An 18,784-nucleotide genomic window follows, 5' to 3' on the forward strand; every position below is an offset into this window, starting at 1 on the left:
TGTATGGAACCTCGAACCGAGGCATCCAGTAGGTGCCGAACTTACTAAAAGCAGAATGGATATTATCTAGAAGCGAAACCTAGGAGCGAGGCTAGAAGGAATTGGTGATGGTAGCAGAGAGTAAGGTAGTATATTTAAGATAAGGGTACAACAATGTTATTGCTACCCTGGTGCCCATGTGCTCTCTTTCCCATCCCTCTCCTTTCCGCCCTCGTCTGTGATTGCTCTCCCCTCCGCAAAATATGCCTATCCCCATCGCCGCGCAATAAAGAGGCTCCGGCCAACCAAGGCCTCTCAAACCCTGCCTCGATCCCAGAAGAGCTTGTGTCTCTGGCAACAATAAAACACCTTGGGTATAACGACAAGGCAGCGGCCGACATCTGGGGTCGCTGGGCAGCTTGCACAAGTCAACTTCTTGACGAAAATGGAAACATCAAGCGCATCGCCGCTCTCGCTTCAAACGCCCCTGCAGACTTCTGTGGGCGAGAAATCAACCATGACTTCACCGTTGGGAGAGAAACTGCCGTGCTCGATGCCTGCTGGGCCACAAGTCTCGAAGCAAAGCTGAGCTCCGTGGTCATCGTTCACGCAACGATCCGGGACTCGACAATAGAAGATTTCTCCCAACAGGAGGTTCAGCGCGCATACTGGTCCAGGCGAAGAATGGAAGCAGCTTGTATTCTTGTCCAGACAGAAATTACAGGCTTCCCCTTGAGTTGCACAGATTCAAACAAGCTTCACTGATCATCGGTGCAGCTGCGTCCAGGTCAGACAAGGTGTATGAAAAAGATGGACTGCCATCACGAGATGACGGAGAAAATGGCCCTCAAGACGAAAGGATGGACGGGTCGTGGTCCAATATGTGTTCTTCGGTGATAGAGGAATAGCTATATAGTCTCAGTAGACGCATAGGGGTTTTTAATGCGCAACTCCAGTCTTAATCAAGACGCCCGCCGCCTCTCTTTTGATTGGCGCTCTTGCAGTGAGGCTTTGAACTGGCCGCGTCGCCGACTGACTCATTCGGCGAAGTTGCAGACGCCTTACATGGAGAGAGGCTGAGAGAGCAATAGCTTTACGAGCATAAATCAAACCAGCAGCTGCTTTCTTGTCTCTGCCCCTTCCTCCTATAACGCCTTTCCTACAACAAAGCAGGAATTCAAATATCCATTCACTACTCGCAAACAAAAGCAACAATGTCAGCCTCTCATCTCGCTCAAGAAGCCCTCTCCACATGGGAGAAGAACGCCGAATTCTGGGACTCCAGCATCGGCAGACAGGGCAACATATACTGGAAACAACTCCAGGAGCCATCCCTCAAGCGCCTGCTTGGCCCGACCCTCGGCAGCAAGGGCTGCGCCGCCTTGGAGCTGGCCACGGGCAACGGCCTCTGCGCCCGCTGGCTCGCTGACAACGGCGCCTCCAGCGTCATTGCCACGGACGGCGCTTTCGGCATGCTCGAGCAGGCGAGGAGACACCTGGAGAGCCATCAGGCGGGCGACAAGATTTCGTTTCGCAAGTTGGACGTTGCGGAGGAGGGGGATTTCGTGCCCCTGGTGGAGAAGGCTGCCGAGGTGATGCTTTGCGTCCTCTTTCGTCCATGCGGTTTTTTTTTTTTTTTATCAAGTGTTTTCCCGTCCGTAGTATGCTGTATGGCTACTAATGAAGTATCCAAGATTGGTGGCTTCGACATTGTCCTCATGAACATGGCCCTCATGGACGTGGCCACACTCGATCCCCTTGCTGAAGCGCTTCCGAAGCTCCTTGAAAAAGATGGCGTGTAAGGCATCGTTCTTCCTCTCTCTCTCTCTCTTCCTCTCTCTCTCTCTTCCTCTCTCTCTCTCTTCCTCTCTCTCTCTCTCTCTTCCTATCCAATTCCAATGCTACACTTGGAGCTTGAAACACTGATGCTGGATAATTCCTCTGCTCAGCTTCGTGGCTACGCTCCTTCACCCAGTCTTCATGACTTCCACCTACTCCCGCACCGTCGAGGTGACATACGACCCCCAGACAGGCGACCAGATCATCACCCGCAGCAAAGCAATCCGCGAATACCTCCACGTGAAGCCTTCCAAGGGCGTCTTTGTCGTGGGACAAGAGACACGCCAGGTAAGCCAAGCAGCGCCCCTATCAATGCTCGGATGGGTGGAAGGGAAATTTATCGAGCCCCTGACAATGAATGGGATACCCTACCTTAGTTTTACTTCCACCGCCCTCTGCATGAGCTTCTGGGCACGTTCTTCAAGAGAGGCTTGGTTTTGGATGCTCTCGAGGAGCCCAGTTTCACGGACGGGGATGCTGTTCCACAGAGGGCGTATGCCACCGCCAACTTTCCGCAGCTGCCACCCATTTTGTCCTTTCGCCTCAGAAGAGCCCAGTAGGTAGAAAGCTCTTTAGCTAGGGAACCCTCCATTACCGATCAGTAGGTAGCCCCATGAACCAAGCCCACCAGGGTTTGTTTGTGGAGGTCAACAGTCGGCTTGCCTCTCTTCAACAACCCAGACCAGACACCCTTGATCAGCTTGTGCAAGATTGCTGACCGTCTCCCATCTCACCCACAAGTCAATGCGTGTTTTAACCGTCACGGACCGTGGCTCCAGGCCAGACCATTGTCCAGACGGCGGCCGCTTCCGCTGGTGACCAGCCGCTCTATTTGCTGGACAAGCTTAGTCCCTCAAAAGGTGTTGTGGAGGTCCGCTTGAAGCACCCCGGCGTCCCGTATATCCTCAGGTGCATTACTCGTAATCCTTTGTCCTCCAAGTTCGCCGTGCCCATCTGGAAGATACGACCCTCTGGCTCATCCGATCAGCTTTGTAGAGCAGTTGAAGAAGGAGAAGCAGGTTTTCATTGAATAATCAAGTCATCTACTAGCTACCTTATATGCCTAGGACCTACGATCCTAACCCTAATTCTTGCAGTGGCCAATGATAATTCACGATACTCATGCAAACATGGATTAGAAAACGCCTTGCATAGTATTCAGCTCATATGATTGGATGATCCATTTCGAGTTACCAAGCCTCAGCACATGGAGAATCTCAGGGGTTCTCTTTTCTTCTCTAATATCTAGTGAATGCATACATCGGGTCTACTCTACGTTGAGTGATGAAGTTGTTTGTAGAGACATAGGTCGGCGTTCCCTAATTCTGTGTCTGTTTCTGTGCCATTCGTTGCGGCACGTGGTTGTTGAAGACGTGAGCTTGAATACCTAGTAGATGTGAGAAGATTGGATACTTGGCGGAGGATACTCGATACACCAACACAATAGCAAGGATGGCCAGCTCATTTTCCTGCTCCGGCTTTAGCATTGAACAATAGCTAAATCAACGCACGCATCACGGACGCTGTGGATTCAGCATCAACTGATCGAGCAAGCAACAAAGTTGATGAGGAATTCTATGGATTTTTCAAGACTGCCGAGTCACCCTAGCCCAATATACACCTAAGTGTAGGGAGCTTTGATCTTTCCTGTGAACAAATCGTTCATATAGTCCTTCAGAGGAGAGGCCACTATATCAGGATAGAGCTCCTTGGCGTCAAGATATCCCAAGTACTTTGCATGTTCAGGAGTATCGTCCCCTCGGATGCCCAGCAGATATTTGTACTGTGCCATCCCGAGCTTCAGCATGGCCGCTGATTCCAGGCTGTCGTGGGCCATCTCGGCCTGGCCTTCCGAGATGATCCGGTGTATCTCCTCTTTGGTTAACTATGATGCCCTAGCGGTCAGCTTATCAGTAATGTAAAATGTACTGTAGACTGTTCCTTACAGGGTCTCGTGGAATGGACTCTCCAGTAACTCTCTCCCAGAGATTGAACACATCATTCTGGGTCCACACCTCGCTATAGCAGAAAACCTGCTTGTTCAAAGTTTTCGGATCGGCGATGATTCTTGCGAGATACTTTCCTATCTCGCGATTGTCCATAAGTGCCCATGGGTGGGTGCCATCGCCAACAATCTGCGTAGTGGTATACTCCTCTTTGACGCGAATTCTACCCGAGGGCAAAGGCGGCAAGGATAGCTGATACCACCAACCAACATCGATGACGGTGTACGGGAGGTACAGTCTCTTGATATGGTCTAGTATATCTTCCTTCTATAATCACAACTTATGTTAGCCAGGGAACTCAGCATAGCGATGGCCACGTCTAAGGCTAGATTATGTCAGTGTGCCTGCGGTCACTCACCATCTCTCTAGCCAGCATGACGCCTCGGGGCGGGCAAACTGGTCCAAAGAAACTGGGCACATAGCGACCCACGCCAGCCTCATGGGCTGCGGTAACGAGTGCCATCTCTTCTTTCAACTGCCGCAGTGTCATGCAGGATACGACCACATCCATGCCGGAAAGCGCCTGGGTAACGGCGTCTGGTGGCCCGTCGAGCTCGACCGATTTGACCAGTACGCCTCGTTTGGCATACTCGACGAAGACTTGTTTGCCCACGGATGCGGGCCGCGCCAGGGCCGTCACCTCCTATGCCAGTGTGTATTAGCAGATCGATGTCATAGGTAGAAAGACTTGATGGTCCAACTTACAAATTTCTCAGGAGTGGCCAGCAGCGCGTTCATGACCGAGGAGCCGGTCGCACCGGACGCACCTGCAATAGCGACTTTGATTTTGGGAGGCATCCTTTGCACCTTTCCCACGAGTTGTTTTTTTCTTTGTTTTGTAGCGAACTGTGAGTGTCCTTGCTCTCTCTACCTTAATCTATATAGGATCGGACCTTTATATAGTGCCTCGAACAGCTCAGGCTGGTCGGGCGCGGACAGATGCTGCATCCCGGCAATGCATTCTCGGACTTTCTTCACGGAAGCCCCCATGAACTAAGTAGATAAGTTCTTTATGGCAAAGACGCCACTGTTGAGGCACTCTGACGGCCAACAGACTCGTTGTTTTGCCATGTTTGGTATCTCGGGTACTAGCGCGGGAAAGTTGGAGGCTGATGATTCAAGGTGAAGAGGCTAACCTCGTTCCCAGCCAAATGGCGGCAAAATATGCGTTGCCTCGGGGTTTCTCCGTCAGAGAAAATCCGAGACTTGCACAACAAACTCGAGCAGGTCAAACTCGTCCACTTGCAGCGCGTTCCGTCACAGTTTCTACCATTTATCGAGCAAGTGCATTCGTACTAGTGATTTGAGTTCAGTAAAAAAAAACAATGCCGAAACAAGCATGCGATTCATGCAGACAACGCAAAGTCAAGGCAAGTTCCGCTCAAGAGGCTAGGCCAACGTTGAAAACATGAAGAGACGGCCTAATCCATGCCGTAGTGCGATCAACTGTCGCCAGTATGCTCTCCTTGTCAGCTGTCCAGCCTGCTCTGCAGCTACCACATGCCACGTCGGAAAAGAGGACCCAAACCCAGACATCAATCTCTGGAATCAGCCGCGTCGGAGAGGGGGTTCGCTTCTCCTGTACATACCGACTGCGCGCCGCAACATGTCCTGGCCACTCCAGGAATCTCCGGCCCTGTTGAGGCTGCAGGCCGGAGAACAGAGCCTGTATTTGTCGTCGCCCAGACCGGTTCACTTGCTCTCTGCCACCAGACCCTGCTATCAACAATTGCAGGAGAAGGCATCACACCCCAAGAGACGGTCAAGAGTTGTATAGGCATCTACATGGAGTCTGTCTTTCCACTGCTGCCCATTATTTGCGAAGCCGCTCTTCGCTCACAAGCATCCCTAATCCTGCCCTCTTGCATGACGGGGATGTCGCCACCTCAAAATACCTTGACGCCAGAGTTGGTCGCTTCCGTCCGAACATATGCCTTGACCACGGCTCTCTGCGCACTTGTTGCCCACATTAGCCCCTGCAACAGATACCCTCAAGACGACACCATTCCCTCTTTGTTCCTGGAATCATCACAATCAATGCTTCATGCCTTCTTAGGATATGACATTACGTACCCGACATCAGCTTCTCTTGTTATACGTATCTTCCAGGCCTCCTGCTATCAAATGATGGGGAACTCATGCCTATCGTGGCATAAGATAAACGAGGCCGTTCGATTAGCGTACCAAATGCGACTCCATGTTGAGGACTCATACGAGGGCTTGGATCCTGTCGAGGCAAAGCTGCGTCGCAACGCATTCTGGTACTTGTACTCGGCCGACCGGTCAACTTCCTTGCTAAACGGTACGAAACAAGGTCTCATGGACATACGCTTGCAAGGCCCTCTCACCACCGCCTTCGGTGCAACCGAGTGTGCACCACTGCTTGATCAACATCGACCAGAGAATGAAGGCCGCTTTGAGGAATATCTCATGGCAGGATTTCACAAAGATCACGAGGTTTGGAGACATGGCTTTGGCCTTCTGTTTGATTTGGATCTTTTCTTGGCTGCAAATTCCCGGACATCCAACGGCCAATCATTGGATGTCGCCCAGATGAACAGCCTGACGGGGTCATATCTGGGCTTTTCCAGCATCCTCGATGACCTCCCAGAATTCCTCGTGTCGCCGGCAACAATCTGTAACTTCGACAAAGTTTGTGAAGAGCATCAGAGACGCGCATTCTGGATTCAGAAGACGAACATTGCGCTCTCGTATCATTTCCTGCGCATGTTGATCCTCAATCGCTTCGCAGCTGTCGAGCTTCTCAGCTTGATTGGATTGAGCGATGGCCAGTTGTCGATTGACTGGAAAAAGGTCGAAATTGCTCACGAAGTACTGAACCTTGTTGCAAGTGTTCCACTCGAAGCTCTCCTTGCAAACGGGGAGCCAGGGGTAAGCTCTCAAACTCACTCGGCTGGATTGCAATGTGATTGTTTGCTAATTCCTGAAAAAAAAAAAAAAAAAACTGTCACAGGCTGAGAAGCTTCGTTATATCTGTGCTACCCTACTTGAGGTGATGCAGGGGCAGGAGTCAGTGCAGATTGTTACGAGAGCCAAGAAGCACTTCACTGCATTATTGGATCATCTGTCAAAGCTGAATTCGCGAGTGTCTGAAAAATTGGCACAGCTGTATAATACACCGGAAACTTCAAGCTAGATGCTTTTGTCCTGATGGTGTCCGGCACAGCCAAAGCCTCTTTTGAAGGCTTTTCGATTTCACCGAATTTCTCCGGGATCTACTTACTAGACGTTTGTTTTACGCCGGTTAACATGAACCCACCACATACCTCCCTCACCAACTGTCACTCCACACTTCAGATAATAGCACTGTTGTCTGAGATTTGAACATGTGGGAAGCTTGGGCATATCAAATGGTAGGCAAATGCAGAATCATACAGCAAAAGAGGAACTCTGGGGACAAACAATATAAATACCACCTGGGTATCGCTCACTGAACGGCCTCACCGAACAGCGCAACCTGTAGCATTCTCCCACATCGATTTACGGCGACATCTTGTATCCTTCTCATTCGATATGCCTCCGGTCACAACTACGGCCGACTTTGGCAGATGGGTTCTTCCCACACCGACCGGGATTGACTCTCTCGAATATACCGAGACCCCAGTCTCTTTTGATCTGGGCCCCGAAGACGTGCTCGTCCGCTTGCATGCCGCATCAATCAATCCAAAAGATTTCACAATAATGAAGGTAAACAAGAAGTTCTCTACACCGCTCAAACATGCTTTGGAGGCTCACGAATTCTAGGGTGGCCTAGTAGGCATTTTCCTACCGTTACTGAATTCATAGGGTAGGAGACTAACAGTATGCTTTCCAGCCTATTGCTAAGGGACCAGTCAAGAACAACCTCATACCCGGCTCTGATGGTGCTGGTGTGGTCGTCGATGTCGGTTCTGCAGTGACCTCGTTCAAGGCCGGCGACAAAGTTGTCACTCATATTGCTTTGAACAACGCTGATGACGACATGCCCTCAGTCGAGGACTTGGCAACCGGGCTGGGAGAGAGAACGGATGGTACACTTCGACGGCTAGGCGTCTTCCGACAAAGCGCTCTCGTCCACATGCCAACGAACCTGTCCTTTGCGCAAGCCGCGACGCTGACTTGCACTGGCCTCACGGCCTGGAACGCGTTGATGTGCAGCCTGGGGCGGGCAGTTGGACCTGGTGACTACGTACTCGTGCAAGGCACAGGCGCGGTCAGCGTAGCTGCTCTTGAGGTATGCTGGTGATTCTACGTGTACCCTAGCTCTCGGGGGCGAACAGCTGACTGTCTCCCTTGCTAGATTGCTGTTGCTGCTGGTGCGACGGTTATAGCTACAACAAGCACAGACGCGAAGGCGACGCGGCTCCGGACCCTTGGTGCCAAGCATGTCATCAACTACAGATCGACCACAAATTGGGGACAGGTTGCACGATCCTTCACTCCCAAGGGAAGAGGTGTCGATTTTGTTGTCGACACGGGCGGGTATGCCACACTCGATGAATCCATGTCGGCAACCAAGGTCAACGGTGTTGTTTGCGTCACCGGCGCCTCCGGGGGTTTCGGCGTTGAGAAGCCAGATGTCTTTCAGGTCTTGTTCAGGGCTGTGGTTCTCCGGGGTATTTGCGTGGGAACGAGAGGCATGTTGCAAGATATGGTTCGATTCGTCGAGCGTCATGACCTTAAGCCAGCCATTGACGACGTTACTTTTGGCTTGAAGGAGGTGAAAGAAGCATTCAAGAGGCTGGAAGACAAGAAACACTTTGCAAAGATCATCATCATGATGGATTAAGCTGCCCTAAGCTAATGATTTGATGATGGGTGTTCGGCCGCATTCGGCCTCATCAATCCGCCGCAGTCAATTCATCTGAATACCCTCCAGCCGTGAGTTTAGGCACGCGATCCGGGCTCGTAGCCATCTGGATAAACGCCTCCAAATACCCAGCCCTTTCAAAGTTGAGATTCGGCTCATCGCTCTGCAGAATCAGAAACTGCAGCGCACACGGCAATTCCCTTCTCAAACCCCCCTGACCATTGCCATCACCATCGTCCAAATCCCCACTCGAGCCCAGATCAATGCCTCTGCGTCGTCTCGACTCCAAGCGCTGCAGCTCCAAGAGCATATTCTCCCCATTCCACAGGTGCGACTCTGCGCTTCTGGTGTCCCCGTTCAAAATCTCGAAGATGACAAAGAACATGCAGCAGAGGATGGCTGGCCGGAGGCTTTCTTGGGTTATGCTTGTTTCTCGGACGAGTTGCAGGGCGCGGCCGTAGTGCCAGAGGGCTTTGCCGTAGTGGTTGGTGCCCAGGCCGGCTGCGGACTGGGCAAAGATGAGGATGAGGACGGCCAGGTTTGCGGATTGGACGGCGACGTTGTTCTGGATGAGCAGGGGGACGTTGTCTTGCCAGAATTCGGCGTCGAAGATTGTGCTTTGGGGGAGGCTTGGATAGAGACTGGACTGGTTGAGGTTCGAACCCCCGTCTCGATAGTCTGCGGAAGCTCTGGCGTTGGAGAAGATGAGCTCTAGTCCTGGACCTGCTGAGCCATGTATATTCGTTGGGTCGAGGATTGAGTCGGAGGGTGGACTGCGTTCCATTGCATCGGATTCCTTTGCTGCATGGGACGGTGCCTTATACGGAGTAATGGCTTGGCCACTATGACAGTATTGCTACTTTAAGCTCTGCGGATTGCCTTGTCGCACCTGCCTTGATGAATGATTTTGAAGTGAACGCAAGAGAGTAGGAGAGATGGAAGAAGATAGGGCTCCAAGAAGCGTCCATGAGAGCATGGAGGATGTTTCAATCGTTTGAGCCTCGAGTGTCGTTCGTCTCAGACAAGGCGAAAGAGATACTGCCAACACGTCAGCCCCAGACTGGATACACTTTCATCTGCCGAGACCGGCATAGGGCTGCTGGCGATCCTTCCATCAAAGCCGTAGCATGCAGTCATCAGCTGGGTGCTTGTGTGTGTGCTGAGCATCTCCTCATATGGGCAGCATCTGTAAGCGCATGTGGGATCGACAACGCAGCTTGATGCTCTACACCGTAATCAAGGTACATGCATATTCAGGACCAAAATCATTCGGCTCAGTATGCGAATAGGTGATCGTGTGAGCATTGTAATAATCTGGAAGAAAGAATTGTGTGTTCACAAGTTCCACGTATTGTGAGTGGGATGTCGAGCAATCGGACGTTCCTTGCACAGCGTCCGAAGCACGTGTTGATGAGCACATCTCATTTATCCAGCAATCTGATCTACCTGACGCCATCTGACGTTTGAACCCTTTCAGCAATGCAAGATGAAAGCTAGCCAATGAAAGGCTTCAATGCAAGAAAACTGCACGTCAGCCATGCCAATCATGATCCTACTAATACACGCCTTTGTCTTCTGACTACAGATTCTGGGGTAATACCAGCGTGGAGTAAGCAAAACGTATGGGGTAAGAAAGTACATGTTCCCGGCGGCTTCTGTGCTTCTCAAGGTATGGCATGTACCAAGCTGCGGTATCTACATTATACTAAGGTATCCCGTGGACCAGATACAGAGACCACGATTGCGTCGCAGGTCCAAATCGAAAACAATCAAAGTCAAATGTACGAATCGAGGCCGCGGCAATCCAACAGAAATCGTCTTCACACGTATCCAACGTACTCCAACTCCAGTATCGTTACTGCAACAGTCTAGCAGTCACATATCTTATCACCTACTTATTCCATACTGCTACAAATGCCCCTTTCATCCCTAACGCTCATCTTGTCTTCAGTTGTATGCCCAAGATGTTTTCACCTGGGATGAGTCGAATAATATAAGACGCCGGATATGTACCTTTCGCGAACGTTGGCAAACCCACACGAGCCTCTCGGCCTATACTGCCGGTTTTGTCTCACCGTGACCTCTCCGAAGCAGCGGGGTATCTGCAGCACTGCTTCCAACGGACCAATAGCATATTCTGGACTCTTCTTTAGCATCTCGAATGACTAGCACCTCACGATATGAGACACTTTTCTCTACCTCGATACGACAAGCTAGTCTTTTCCTTCTTTTCTCCTTCTCCTTCTTCTTCCTTTCCCCTTCGGTAAGTACAGTATCCAGTACCTGAGTCTAGAACAGGGGGGGAGAGTACCATCGTACCACGTAGTACACACTTCAAGACTCTCACCCACTCACCACCTTGCTGCAATACACCAACGGAACCATCACCACTCAAGTCAATCTCACTCACACCGACACACAATCTCACACAACCCACATCAACTCCCTTCCACTCAGTGGTACATACATACATACATACCACCAGCTACCATGTCAGCCTCCGCCTCACTCCCCCCCTCCACCTCCCCAACCATCACCCTCACCAACCCGACCCCCCAAGAACGCACCCGCACCTGGCTCTACAACCAAACAGAATGGGGCAACAGCCTCACCGTCCCCGCCTACCTCGAGCGCGAGGAATACCTCCTCTCCATCCCCCTCGCCCGCAACGGCGGCATCACCAACTGGATCCTCACAGACTCCGCCTCCCCCCTCCAAGACGGCGGTGAGCGTCCCGTCCTCGCCGCCTGCGAGACCCTGCGCAAGCGCGCCCTCGTCCGGGACCCCGCCGCCGCCGACGGAGCGGTGCGCGACGTCTGGGCGTACGGCGTCGCGAGCGTCTTCACCAACAAGGCCTTTCGCGGGAGGGGGTACGCGGGCAAGATGATGGAGCTGTTGAGGGGCTACATGGCCGGTCAGCACCGCGAGACGGGCGAACCGGCCTTTTCCGTCCTCTTTTCAGACATCGGCAAGCAATTCTACGCGAAACACGGCTGGATCCCCCTCGAGAACACGCAGATCGAGTACCGCGTGCGAGAAAATCCCCCGGAACCGGATCCTTCGAGCAACGTTACGCTTCTCGGCGAAGAGCATCTTGCTCAACTTGCGGAGAGAGACGAGGAGCTTTTACGCAAGGAGATTGCAAAGCCTAATTCCGCGGACCCGTCAAAGGTTAGGGTCGCTGTTATCCCGGACCTAGATGCTTTGCAGTGGCATTTCTACCGGGAGAGCTTCATTTGCAATGCTGCGTTTGGCAGGAAACCCTCTGTTCATGGCGCCCTTTACACTTCTCCCTCAACGGGATCTCGTGTCTGGGCTTGGTTCGAGAGGAATCACTATGGAGGCCCTGAGAAGCCGGAGAAGAACCTCTTGAGCTTCCTCCGCTTCGTGATTGAGGACGAAAGCATCTCAGACGCGGAGCTCTCCGAGGCAGTTGTGGGCATCTTCCGTGTCGCGGAGAAGGAGGCCAAGGACTGGAAATGCTCCAAGGTCGAAATTTGGAATCCCAACGCCAGAGTCCGAAAGGTCGCCGAGGCTGCTACGGAGTTTCAGACCACATTTGTTGTAAGACAAGACAAGAACTTGGCTAGCTTGAACTGGTTTGGCGAGGGGTCGACGGAAGACTTGGACTGGGTTGCCAACGAGCGATTCGAGTGGTGCTAGTGGGACATAGAATTGGATATAGATGTAAAGATACGCTCACAAAGGGAAAGAAAACAAAAAGACCAATATAGAAATGGAAATCATGAACATCGTTTAGTATTTTATCCCTCTGCATCTTCTCGCCCTGTGAGTATCAAATCGCATCCCAAATCACAAGCGGTATACGTGAACCGCCCATTTACACACCAACTCCTTCTATGCACCATCATCCATCTCGCACTTCTAGTAACTTCTACCAAACATGGTCCAGAACTGCGCCTTGCGCTGGCACTCGGGGTTGAGACACTCCGTCTCGCCCGCAACGATGCCCTCGGGCTGCTCGAAAGGAATGCACAAGCTCTTCATGCCCATCGAGGGGAGCTTCTGGCTCTCGGGAACGTCGGGCTGGGTGTCCTCGCGAGTGGTGAGCTCCTTGATGCGGTCCTCGCACTTGCCGTCGCCGCAGAAGGGGATCAGGACAACGTTCTTGTTGTCCAGAGACGGGAGGACATCGTCCCACTTGGTGATCTGCAGGCGGTGCTCGCGGAACGACTTCTCGGCCTTGGCGTACATGTCGGCCTGAATAGTCTCCAGGAGCTCGGGAACCTTGGTGGCGACCTCGGCAATGGGGATGGTGCCCTTCTCGCCGGTGTCTCGTCGCGCCCAGCTGACGACTTCCTTGGCAGCGTCCTTGGGGCCAAACTCGATTCGCAGAGGAACACCCTTGAGCTCCCAGTCGTTGAACTTCCAGGCAGGGGTGTAGCCCTCTCTCCAGTCGGACTCGGAGCGGACGCCGGCCTTGCGCAAGGTATCCCGGATGCCATCCAGCTGCTCCTCGTGCTTTTTCCTGTCCTCCGGGGTTGTGTTCTTGTTGATGCCGACGGGAATCAGAATGGTCTGGGTCTTGGCAATGCGGGGGGGAAGGACGAGACCCTTGTCGTCACCGTGCACCATGATCATGACACCGATGACACGGGTGGACAGACCCCACGAGTTCTGCCAGACGTGAATGTGGGAGCCCTTGTTGGCGGGGTCTTCAACAGTAATGTCGAACATCTTGCTGAAGTTCTGTCCCAGGCAGTGAGACGTGGCACCCTGGATACCGCGTCCGTTGGAGGGAATGTAGCCCTCGACAGTGGTTGTGTAGTAACCACCCGCAAACTTCTCGTTCTCCGTCTTTCGTCCTCGGACAACGGGGACAGCCAGGAGCTGCTCGTAAACACCGGCATACAGCTCCAGGATCTCCAGAAACTCCTTTCCGGCAAGCTCCTCGGTCAGATGAGCAGTGTGGCCCTCCTGCCAGAGGAATTCTCTTGTTCGCAGGAAGGGGGTGGTCTGCTTGGCCTCCCATCGAACAACCGAGTTCCACTGGTTCAGTCGGAGGGGAAGATCGCGGTGGCTGCGAATCCACTTGGCGTAGTAGGGGTACATGACGGCCTCGGAGGTGGGACGAATAGCGACGGGGACCTCGAGATCCTTGTCACCACTGGCAGGAGTCAGTATGCGTGTCTCTTTCAATTTTCAAATCATGGAATACGTACGCCTTCGTCACCCAGGCCAGTTCAGGCGCAAAGCCCTCGACGTGGTCCTTCTCCTTCTCCAGAGACTTGGACGAGAGGAACATGGGGAAGCTGGTCTCCTCCACGCCCATCAACTCGATGCGCTCCTGGAACCACTTTCGGATCACGTTCCAGATGTGCATGGACAGCGGGCGCAGGACGAAGAAGCCCGAGATCTCCTGGTAGTACTCGACCATCTCGCCCTTGAGGACGACCTCCTGGTACCAGGCCGGGAAGTTCTCAGCCTTGGTGACGGTGATGCCGATGATGTCGTCCGTCTTCTTGCCGCCCACAATGGGGAGCGCAGCCTGCTTGGCGGCCTTTGCGGCCTTGTCGGCAGCCATCTTGGCCTGCTTCTCGGCCTTCTTGAGGGCGCTCTTGGAGGGCTCCTTGGGCTGGTCGGCGGCGTTCTCCATCGTGTAACTCGTTTTCCTGTCTGCCGTGTTGGTGAGCTTGCAGTGACTCTTGCGTATGGAGGACTCCCAAAACAGAGGCTTACCTGTAACTATATGGCCGTGAGTATGACAGAGAGCTCGTCCCGGCGGCAGCGGCAACTTCAGGTCTTTGACTCACTGTGCAGAGGCGCAACAGAAAGAATGGGAGTCAGTCGGCCGGAAAAAAGAGAGTCACGAGAGATTCAATACTTCCAGGGCAGTCCTGTCTCGGGCTGCCCCGCTATCAGTCCGGCTGTCCCTCCTCGCAAAAAAAAAGGAGGGGCACGGCAGGGAATTTCCAACGTCCCCTGAGCAGCGCCCAATCAGGGCTCGCGGGCGCTGGAACGTCGGGCGCTTGGAGGGGCTGCCAGCGCTGTGGGAGGCGTCGCCCAGGCGCTGCGTGGCCGCTGTCCGGCCGCTGCTCAGGCGTGCGGTGGCTCGTGGTCGGGTCGCGGCGCCGGAGCTGGAACAATGTGTGCTTCCGACAAAAAAGTCGAGGGGCAGGCGGGACAAGTGCCGCCATTACATGAGCTTCGCAGCTCGGAGAGGTAAGCCAGGGCCAAGATTGGAGACAAGGCAGAAGTTGTCGATTCTGGAACCTTCAACCTCCACCACTCCTTTTGTCTTGTTGACCAGCACCTGTCTGTTTGAACCAACGCAGCAACGGTCGGGTGGATTATACCGCAGCTACAGTCATGGCAGCCCTGTTTGAGCAGCCGCGGAACGGCACCCTTTTCCTGGGCGGCCAGAAGATTTCCGGATCCGATATTCGAGACCAAAACGGTGCGTTGGACTGCTGCCGATGAGCTGGACAGGGTCGATGGGCTAACAGGCGCAGTGCTGGCGACACAAGCCATTGCCAATGTGGTGAAGAGCTCGTTCGGCCCCAGCGGCCTCGATAAGATGATGGTTGACGACATTGGCGTGAGTACATACACCGACTGCCCCTCGATGGAGACTCTGCAGCTATCCCCCCCCCTATTCCGCATTGACGAAGCAACTCGGAATCACATCACGACAGCTTGCTTACCATCCATTGTTGCTGTAAACAGGACGTCACGGTAACAAACGATGGCGCTACGATCCTCACCCTTCTCGACGTCGAAGATCCCGCCGGAAAGATCCTGGTGGACCTGGCCCAGCAGCAGGACAAGGAGGTTGGCGATGGCACCACATCCGTCGTCCTGATCGCCGCCGAGCTGCTCCGGAGAGGCAACGAGCTGATGAAGAACCGCATCCACCCCACCACCATCATCACGGGCTACCGACTCGCCCTACGGGAGGCCATCAAGTACCTAAACGAGAACGTCAGCATCAAGGTCGATAACCTCGGCCGGGAATCCCTCCTCAACATTGCCAAGACGTCCATGTCCAGCAAGATCATCGGTGCCGACTCCGACTTCTTCGCCGACCTGGTCGTCGACGCCATCCAGGCGGTCAAGACCACCAACAACAAGAACGAGGCCAAATACCCCGTCAAGGCCGTCAACCTGCTCAAGGCGCACGGCAAGAGCGCTCTCGAGTCGGTCCTGGTCAAGGGCTATGCCCTCAACTGCACAGTTGCTTCTCAGGCCATGCCCACGCGTGTCCAGGATGCCAAGATTGCCCTTCTGGACATGAACCTGCAAAAGGAGAGGATGAAGCTCGGCGTCCAGATCACCGTCGACGACCCCCAGCAGCTCGAGGCCATCCGTGCTCGTGAGTCCGGCATGATCATCGAGAGGGTGGAGATGATCCTCAAGGCCGGCGCCAACGTCATCCTTACCACCAAGGGTATCGACGACATGGTGTTGAAGATGATGGTTGAGAAGGGCGCCATGGGTGTCAGGAGATGCAAGAAGGAGGACCTGAGGCGAATTGCCAAGGCCACCGGCGGCACTCTGCTGAGCACGCTCTCCGACCTGAACGGTGACGAGAAGTTTGACCCCTCATACCTGGGCCATGCCGAGGAGGTCTTCCAGGAGCGCATCTCGGACGACGAGTGCATCCTGATCAAGGGCACCAAGGCCCACTCCTCGGCCTCGGTCATCCTGCGAGGACCCAACGAGTACTCTCTCGACGAGATTGAGCGATCAGTCCACGACTCTCTGTGCGCCGTCAAGCGGACGCTCGAGAGCGGCAGCATCGTCCCCGGTGGCGGTGCCGTCGAGACGGCCCTGCACATCTACCTCGAGGAATTCGCCGGCACCGTCGGATCTCGCGAGCAGCTGGCCATTGGCGAGTTCGCCCAGTCCCTGCTCATCATCCCCAAGACGCTCGCCGTCAACGCGGCCAAGGACGCCGCCGAGCTCGTCGCCCAGTTGCGCTCCAGGCACGCCCTGTCACAACGCATCCAGGAGGGCGACGCCAATGAGGACGAGAAGACGATTGCCAAGAAGAAGGGGTACAAGAACTACGGCCTGGACCTCACCAAGGGCCGCGTCGTTGACGAGATCAAGCTCGGCGTGCTGGAGCCCAGCATAAGCAAGGTCCGGCAGCTAAAGAGTGCCGTCGAGGCTTGCATCAGCATCATGCGGATTGACACGCTGATCAAGCTGGATCCGGAGCAGCCCGCCGAGGACGATGGCCACGGACACTGATCTGGGAATGGGACGTTGGTGCGAATAGACAAAAAGATATCTAAAATACCTGTACTCTGTCTATAATACTTTGGCTACAAGCTGTGTTCTCCTTTTTTGTTGCCACACTCACCGTGATGTCCTCATTGTCCTCTAGTGCTGAGGAGCAGTCTTTTATAAGAATGATTTTTATTCATACAATGCTGCACATGGCTCACGTCTAAGAAACAAGGGAAGTTGTCGGCGCATCCCATTCCCAGCAAAAACGTGAGACACGCCGTCTTATCCATATCTTGGTTCCAAACCAAACCCATCCATCCGCTTCCACCACGCTTCGATCCCCACCAATAGACTTGACCGCCCCCAAGAGGAAAATCTATGCTTTTGTCGGTTGTTTTATCATCCCAAGACGAATTATGTACTTCTTCTTTCTTCTTCAGGAGCTGTCCGTCTCGTTCGCCGATTTTGTTCCCGCCCAAGTACTGTTACATCGTCTGCGATAGGACAGTCTCCCCTAAATCCCCTCGTGCATCTTCACACACACACACACACAGACACATCCCTTAACCGATGACAAGCTTGCCTTCCTCGGGGAAGTCGTACTCGGGAATCTCGAGGTTGAGCGGCGCGGGGCCCTTGCGTATCCGGCCGGAGATGTCGTAGTGCGAGCCGTGGCAGGGGCAGAACCAGCCGCCGTAGTCGCCAGCCTCGCCGATGGGCACGCAGCCCAGGTGGGTGCAGACGCCGAGCATGACGAGCCACTCGGGGCGCTTGACACGGTCCTCGTCGGCCTGGGGGTCGCGCAGGGAGGCGACGTTGACCTTGTTGGCCTGCTCGATCTCGTCCTGGGTTCGGTGGCGGATGAAGACGGGCTTGCCGCGCCATTTGATGATGACCTGTGGAGGGGGGTGGGGGACATAGGTTAGTCACGGCTTGTGGTTTGGTGGAGGATGTCGCTTCGGGGTGGGTGTGCTCACGTTCTTGCCCTCAGGGATGGTGTTCAGGTCGACCTCGACCTTGGCCATGGCCAGAACGTCGGCGGAGGCAGACATGTTGACGAGGAACTCTGCAGAAAACCCCACGTTAGCTTCCAAGCATGCAACGAAAAACACAACCCAATTGCTCCATTCCAGCTCCTGCAACGCCTCAATGGCCCTCTAGCATCCATTCCCAGCTCATCCCGATCACCCCGATCCCTCCCCTCCACCATATCATATCCCCCCCTTCCAATATCCCGCTCCGGTAGAAACCCACCTTGAACAGTGCTCTTCGCTCCGGCAGCCGTAATCGCACCCATGGTGCCAACCATGAAGTAGCTAAACAGCTTGTTGGTCGTCTCGTTGCCCTTGGACATGTACTTTCCAAAGTCGGGCACCTGGTTGGCCTTGCTCTCGCCCTTGAGCTTGAACGGGCTGCTGTACGTCGTAGCCCCGGCGGCGTCGCCGGCCTGGCAAGCCGCAGTCGAGCTCAGCGCGCGCACGGCGGCGGGCTTGGTGGCGGCCGTGGCCGAGCGCAGGCACAGGCGGGTGGCAGTTGCGAGAGGCGCCATTGCGTGCTTTGGTCGTGTGTTGAGCGGAGGTGGGCGGGTTGAGGTTTTGTGAGGTCTTTTCGTTCTGCCTTTCCAGCTTTCGGGCTAAGGCTGAGTGGTGATGATTGCCGAAATGTTTTGGGATCCGGTTTTTTGGGTGGTGGCCTGAGGCTGCCATTTGGTCAGCTAAGGTGGAATTTGCTGCGCGCTGATTCGTCGGCAGCTTCGGCATCCCGGTCTGTTCCGCTAGAGATCGACTGATGGGCAAGAAGAGCTCTGTAAACAATTGAAGCTCGTCACGGTGATGAGTTGAATAAAAAGAAAGAAGATGGTAATCATGGTCATGATTATGAGAAAGGTGCCATTGATACAAAAAAGCAAACAAGTCGGATTCAATCCAATTTCGACGCATCAAGCAGTATAGGTAGG

General features: G+C 54.0%; 9 protein-coding genes across 9 annotated transcripts; 5 read left to right on the forward strand and 4 right to left on the reverse strand.

Moving 5' to 3' along the window:
- Positions 1-153: 153 nt before the first annotated feature.
- On the forward strand, positions 154-2,378 carry CCMA1212_007844 (uncharacterized protein; the record flags this gene model as incomplete). Its single annotated transcript, XM_073705005.1, is given in 6 exon segments — positions 154-676; positions 691-864; positions 1,189-1,571; positions 1,674-1,777; positions 1,929-2,106; positions 2,196-2,378. 6 exon segments carry the CDS (start codon positions 154-156, stop codon positions 2,376-2,378), a joined length of 1,545 nt encoding a protein of 514 aa, XP_073556558.1.
- Positions 2,379-3,439: 1,061 nt separating this feature from the next.
- Positions 3,440-4,622, reverse strand: CCMA1212_007845 (uncharacterized protein; the record flags this gene model as incomplete). Its single annotated transcript, XM_073705006.1, has 4 exons — positions 3,440-3,703; positions 3,765-4,091; positions 4,183-4,467; positions 4,530-4,622. 4 exons carry the CDS (start codon positions 4,620-4,622, stop codon positions 3,440-3,442), a joined length of 969 nt encoding a protein of 322 aa, XP_073556557.1.
- Positions 4,623-5,324: 702 nt separating this feature from the next.
- On the forward strand, positions 5,325-6,981 carry CCMA1212_007846 (uncharacterized protein; the record flags this gene model as incomplete). Its single annotated transcript, XM_073705007.1, has 2 exons — positions 5,325-6,716; positions 6,799-6,981. 2 exons carry the CDS (start codon positions 5,325-5,327, stop codon positions 6,979-6,981), a joined length of 1,575 nt encoding a protein of 524 aa, XP_073556725.1.
- Positions 6,982-7,526: 545 nt separating this feature from the next.
- On the forward strand, positions 7,527-8,613 carry CCMA1212_007847 (uncharacterized protein; the record flags this gene model as incomplete). Its single annotated transcript, XM_073705008.1, has 3 exons — positions 7,527-7,532; positions 7,660-8,058; positions 8,125-8,613. The coding sequence occupies 3 exons, from the start codon at positions 7,527-7,529 to the stop codon at positions 8,611-8,613; spliced, it is 894 nt and encodes a 297-aa protein (XP_073556724.1).
- A 52-nt stretch (positions 8,614-8,665) lies between these two features.
- CCMA1212_007848 (uncharacterized protein) lies at positions 8,666-9,418 on the reverse strand (the record flags this gene model as incomplete). Its single annotated transcript, XM_073705009.1, has 1 exon — positions 8,666-9,418. The coding sequence occupies one exon, from the start codon at positions 9,416-9,418 to the stop codon at positions 8,666-8,668; it is 753 nt and encodes a 250-aa protein (XP_073556723.1).
- A 1,706-nt stretch (positions 9,419-11,124) lies between these two features.
- CCMA1212_007849 (Lysine acetyltransferase) lies at positions 11,125-12,297 on the forward strand (the record flags this gene model as incomplete). The annotated part of the gene is made up of 1 exon (XM_073705010.1): positions 11,125-12,297. One exon carries the CDS (start codon positions 11,125-11,127, stop codon positions 12,295-12,297), a length of 1,173 nt encoding a protein of 390 aa, XP_073556722.1.
- Positions 12,298-12,519: 222 nt separating this feature from the next.
- Positions 12,520-14,251, reverse strand: CCMA1212_007850 (Putative proline-tRNA ligase; the record flags this gene model as incomplete). The annotated part of the gene is made up of 2 exons (XM_073705011.1): positions 12,520-13,762; positions 13,818-14,251. The coding sequence occupies 2 exons, from the start codon at positions 14,249-14,251 to the stop codon at positions 12,520-12,522; spliced, it is 1,677 nt and encodes a 558-aa protein (XP_073556381.1).
- Positions 14,252-14,964: 713 nt separating this feature from the next.
- CCMA1212_007851 (T-complex protein 1 subunit alpha) lies at positions 14,965-16,848 on the forward strand (the record flags this gene model as incomplete). The annotated part of the gene is made up of 3 exons (XM_073705012.1): positions 14,965-15,052; positions 15,108-15,193; positions 15,322-16,848. The coding sequence occupies 3 exons, from the start codon at positions 14,965-14,967 to the stop codon at positions 16,846-16,848; spliced, it is 1,701 nt and encodes a 566-aa protein (XP_073556382.1).
- A 542-nt stretch (positions 16,849-17,390) lies between these two features.
- On the reverse strand, positions 17,391-18,376 carry CCMA1212_007852 (Cytochrome b-c1 complex subunit Rieske; the record flags this gene model as incomplete). Its single annotated transcript, XM_073705013.1, has 3 exons — positions 17,391-17,723; positions 17,805-17,893; positions 18,082-18,376. 3 exons carry the CDS (start codon positions 18,374-18,376, stop codon positions 17,391-17,393), a joined length of 717 nt encoding a protein of 238 aa, XP_073556379.1.
- Positions 18,377-18,784: the final 408 nt, after the last annotated feature.

This window comes from Trichoderma ghanense (genome assembly GCF_004382785.1).
Source record: "Trichoderma ghanense strain CCMA-1212 chromosome Unknown scaffold_10, whole genome shotgun sequence".
NCBI classification, from domain to species: Eukaryota; Fungi; Ascomycota; class Sordariomycetes; order Hypocreales; family Hypocreaceae; genus Trichoderma; species Trichoderma ghanense.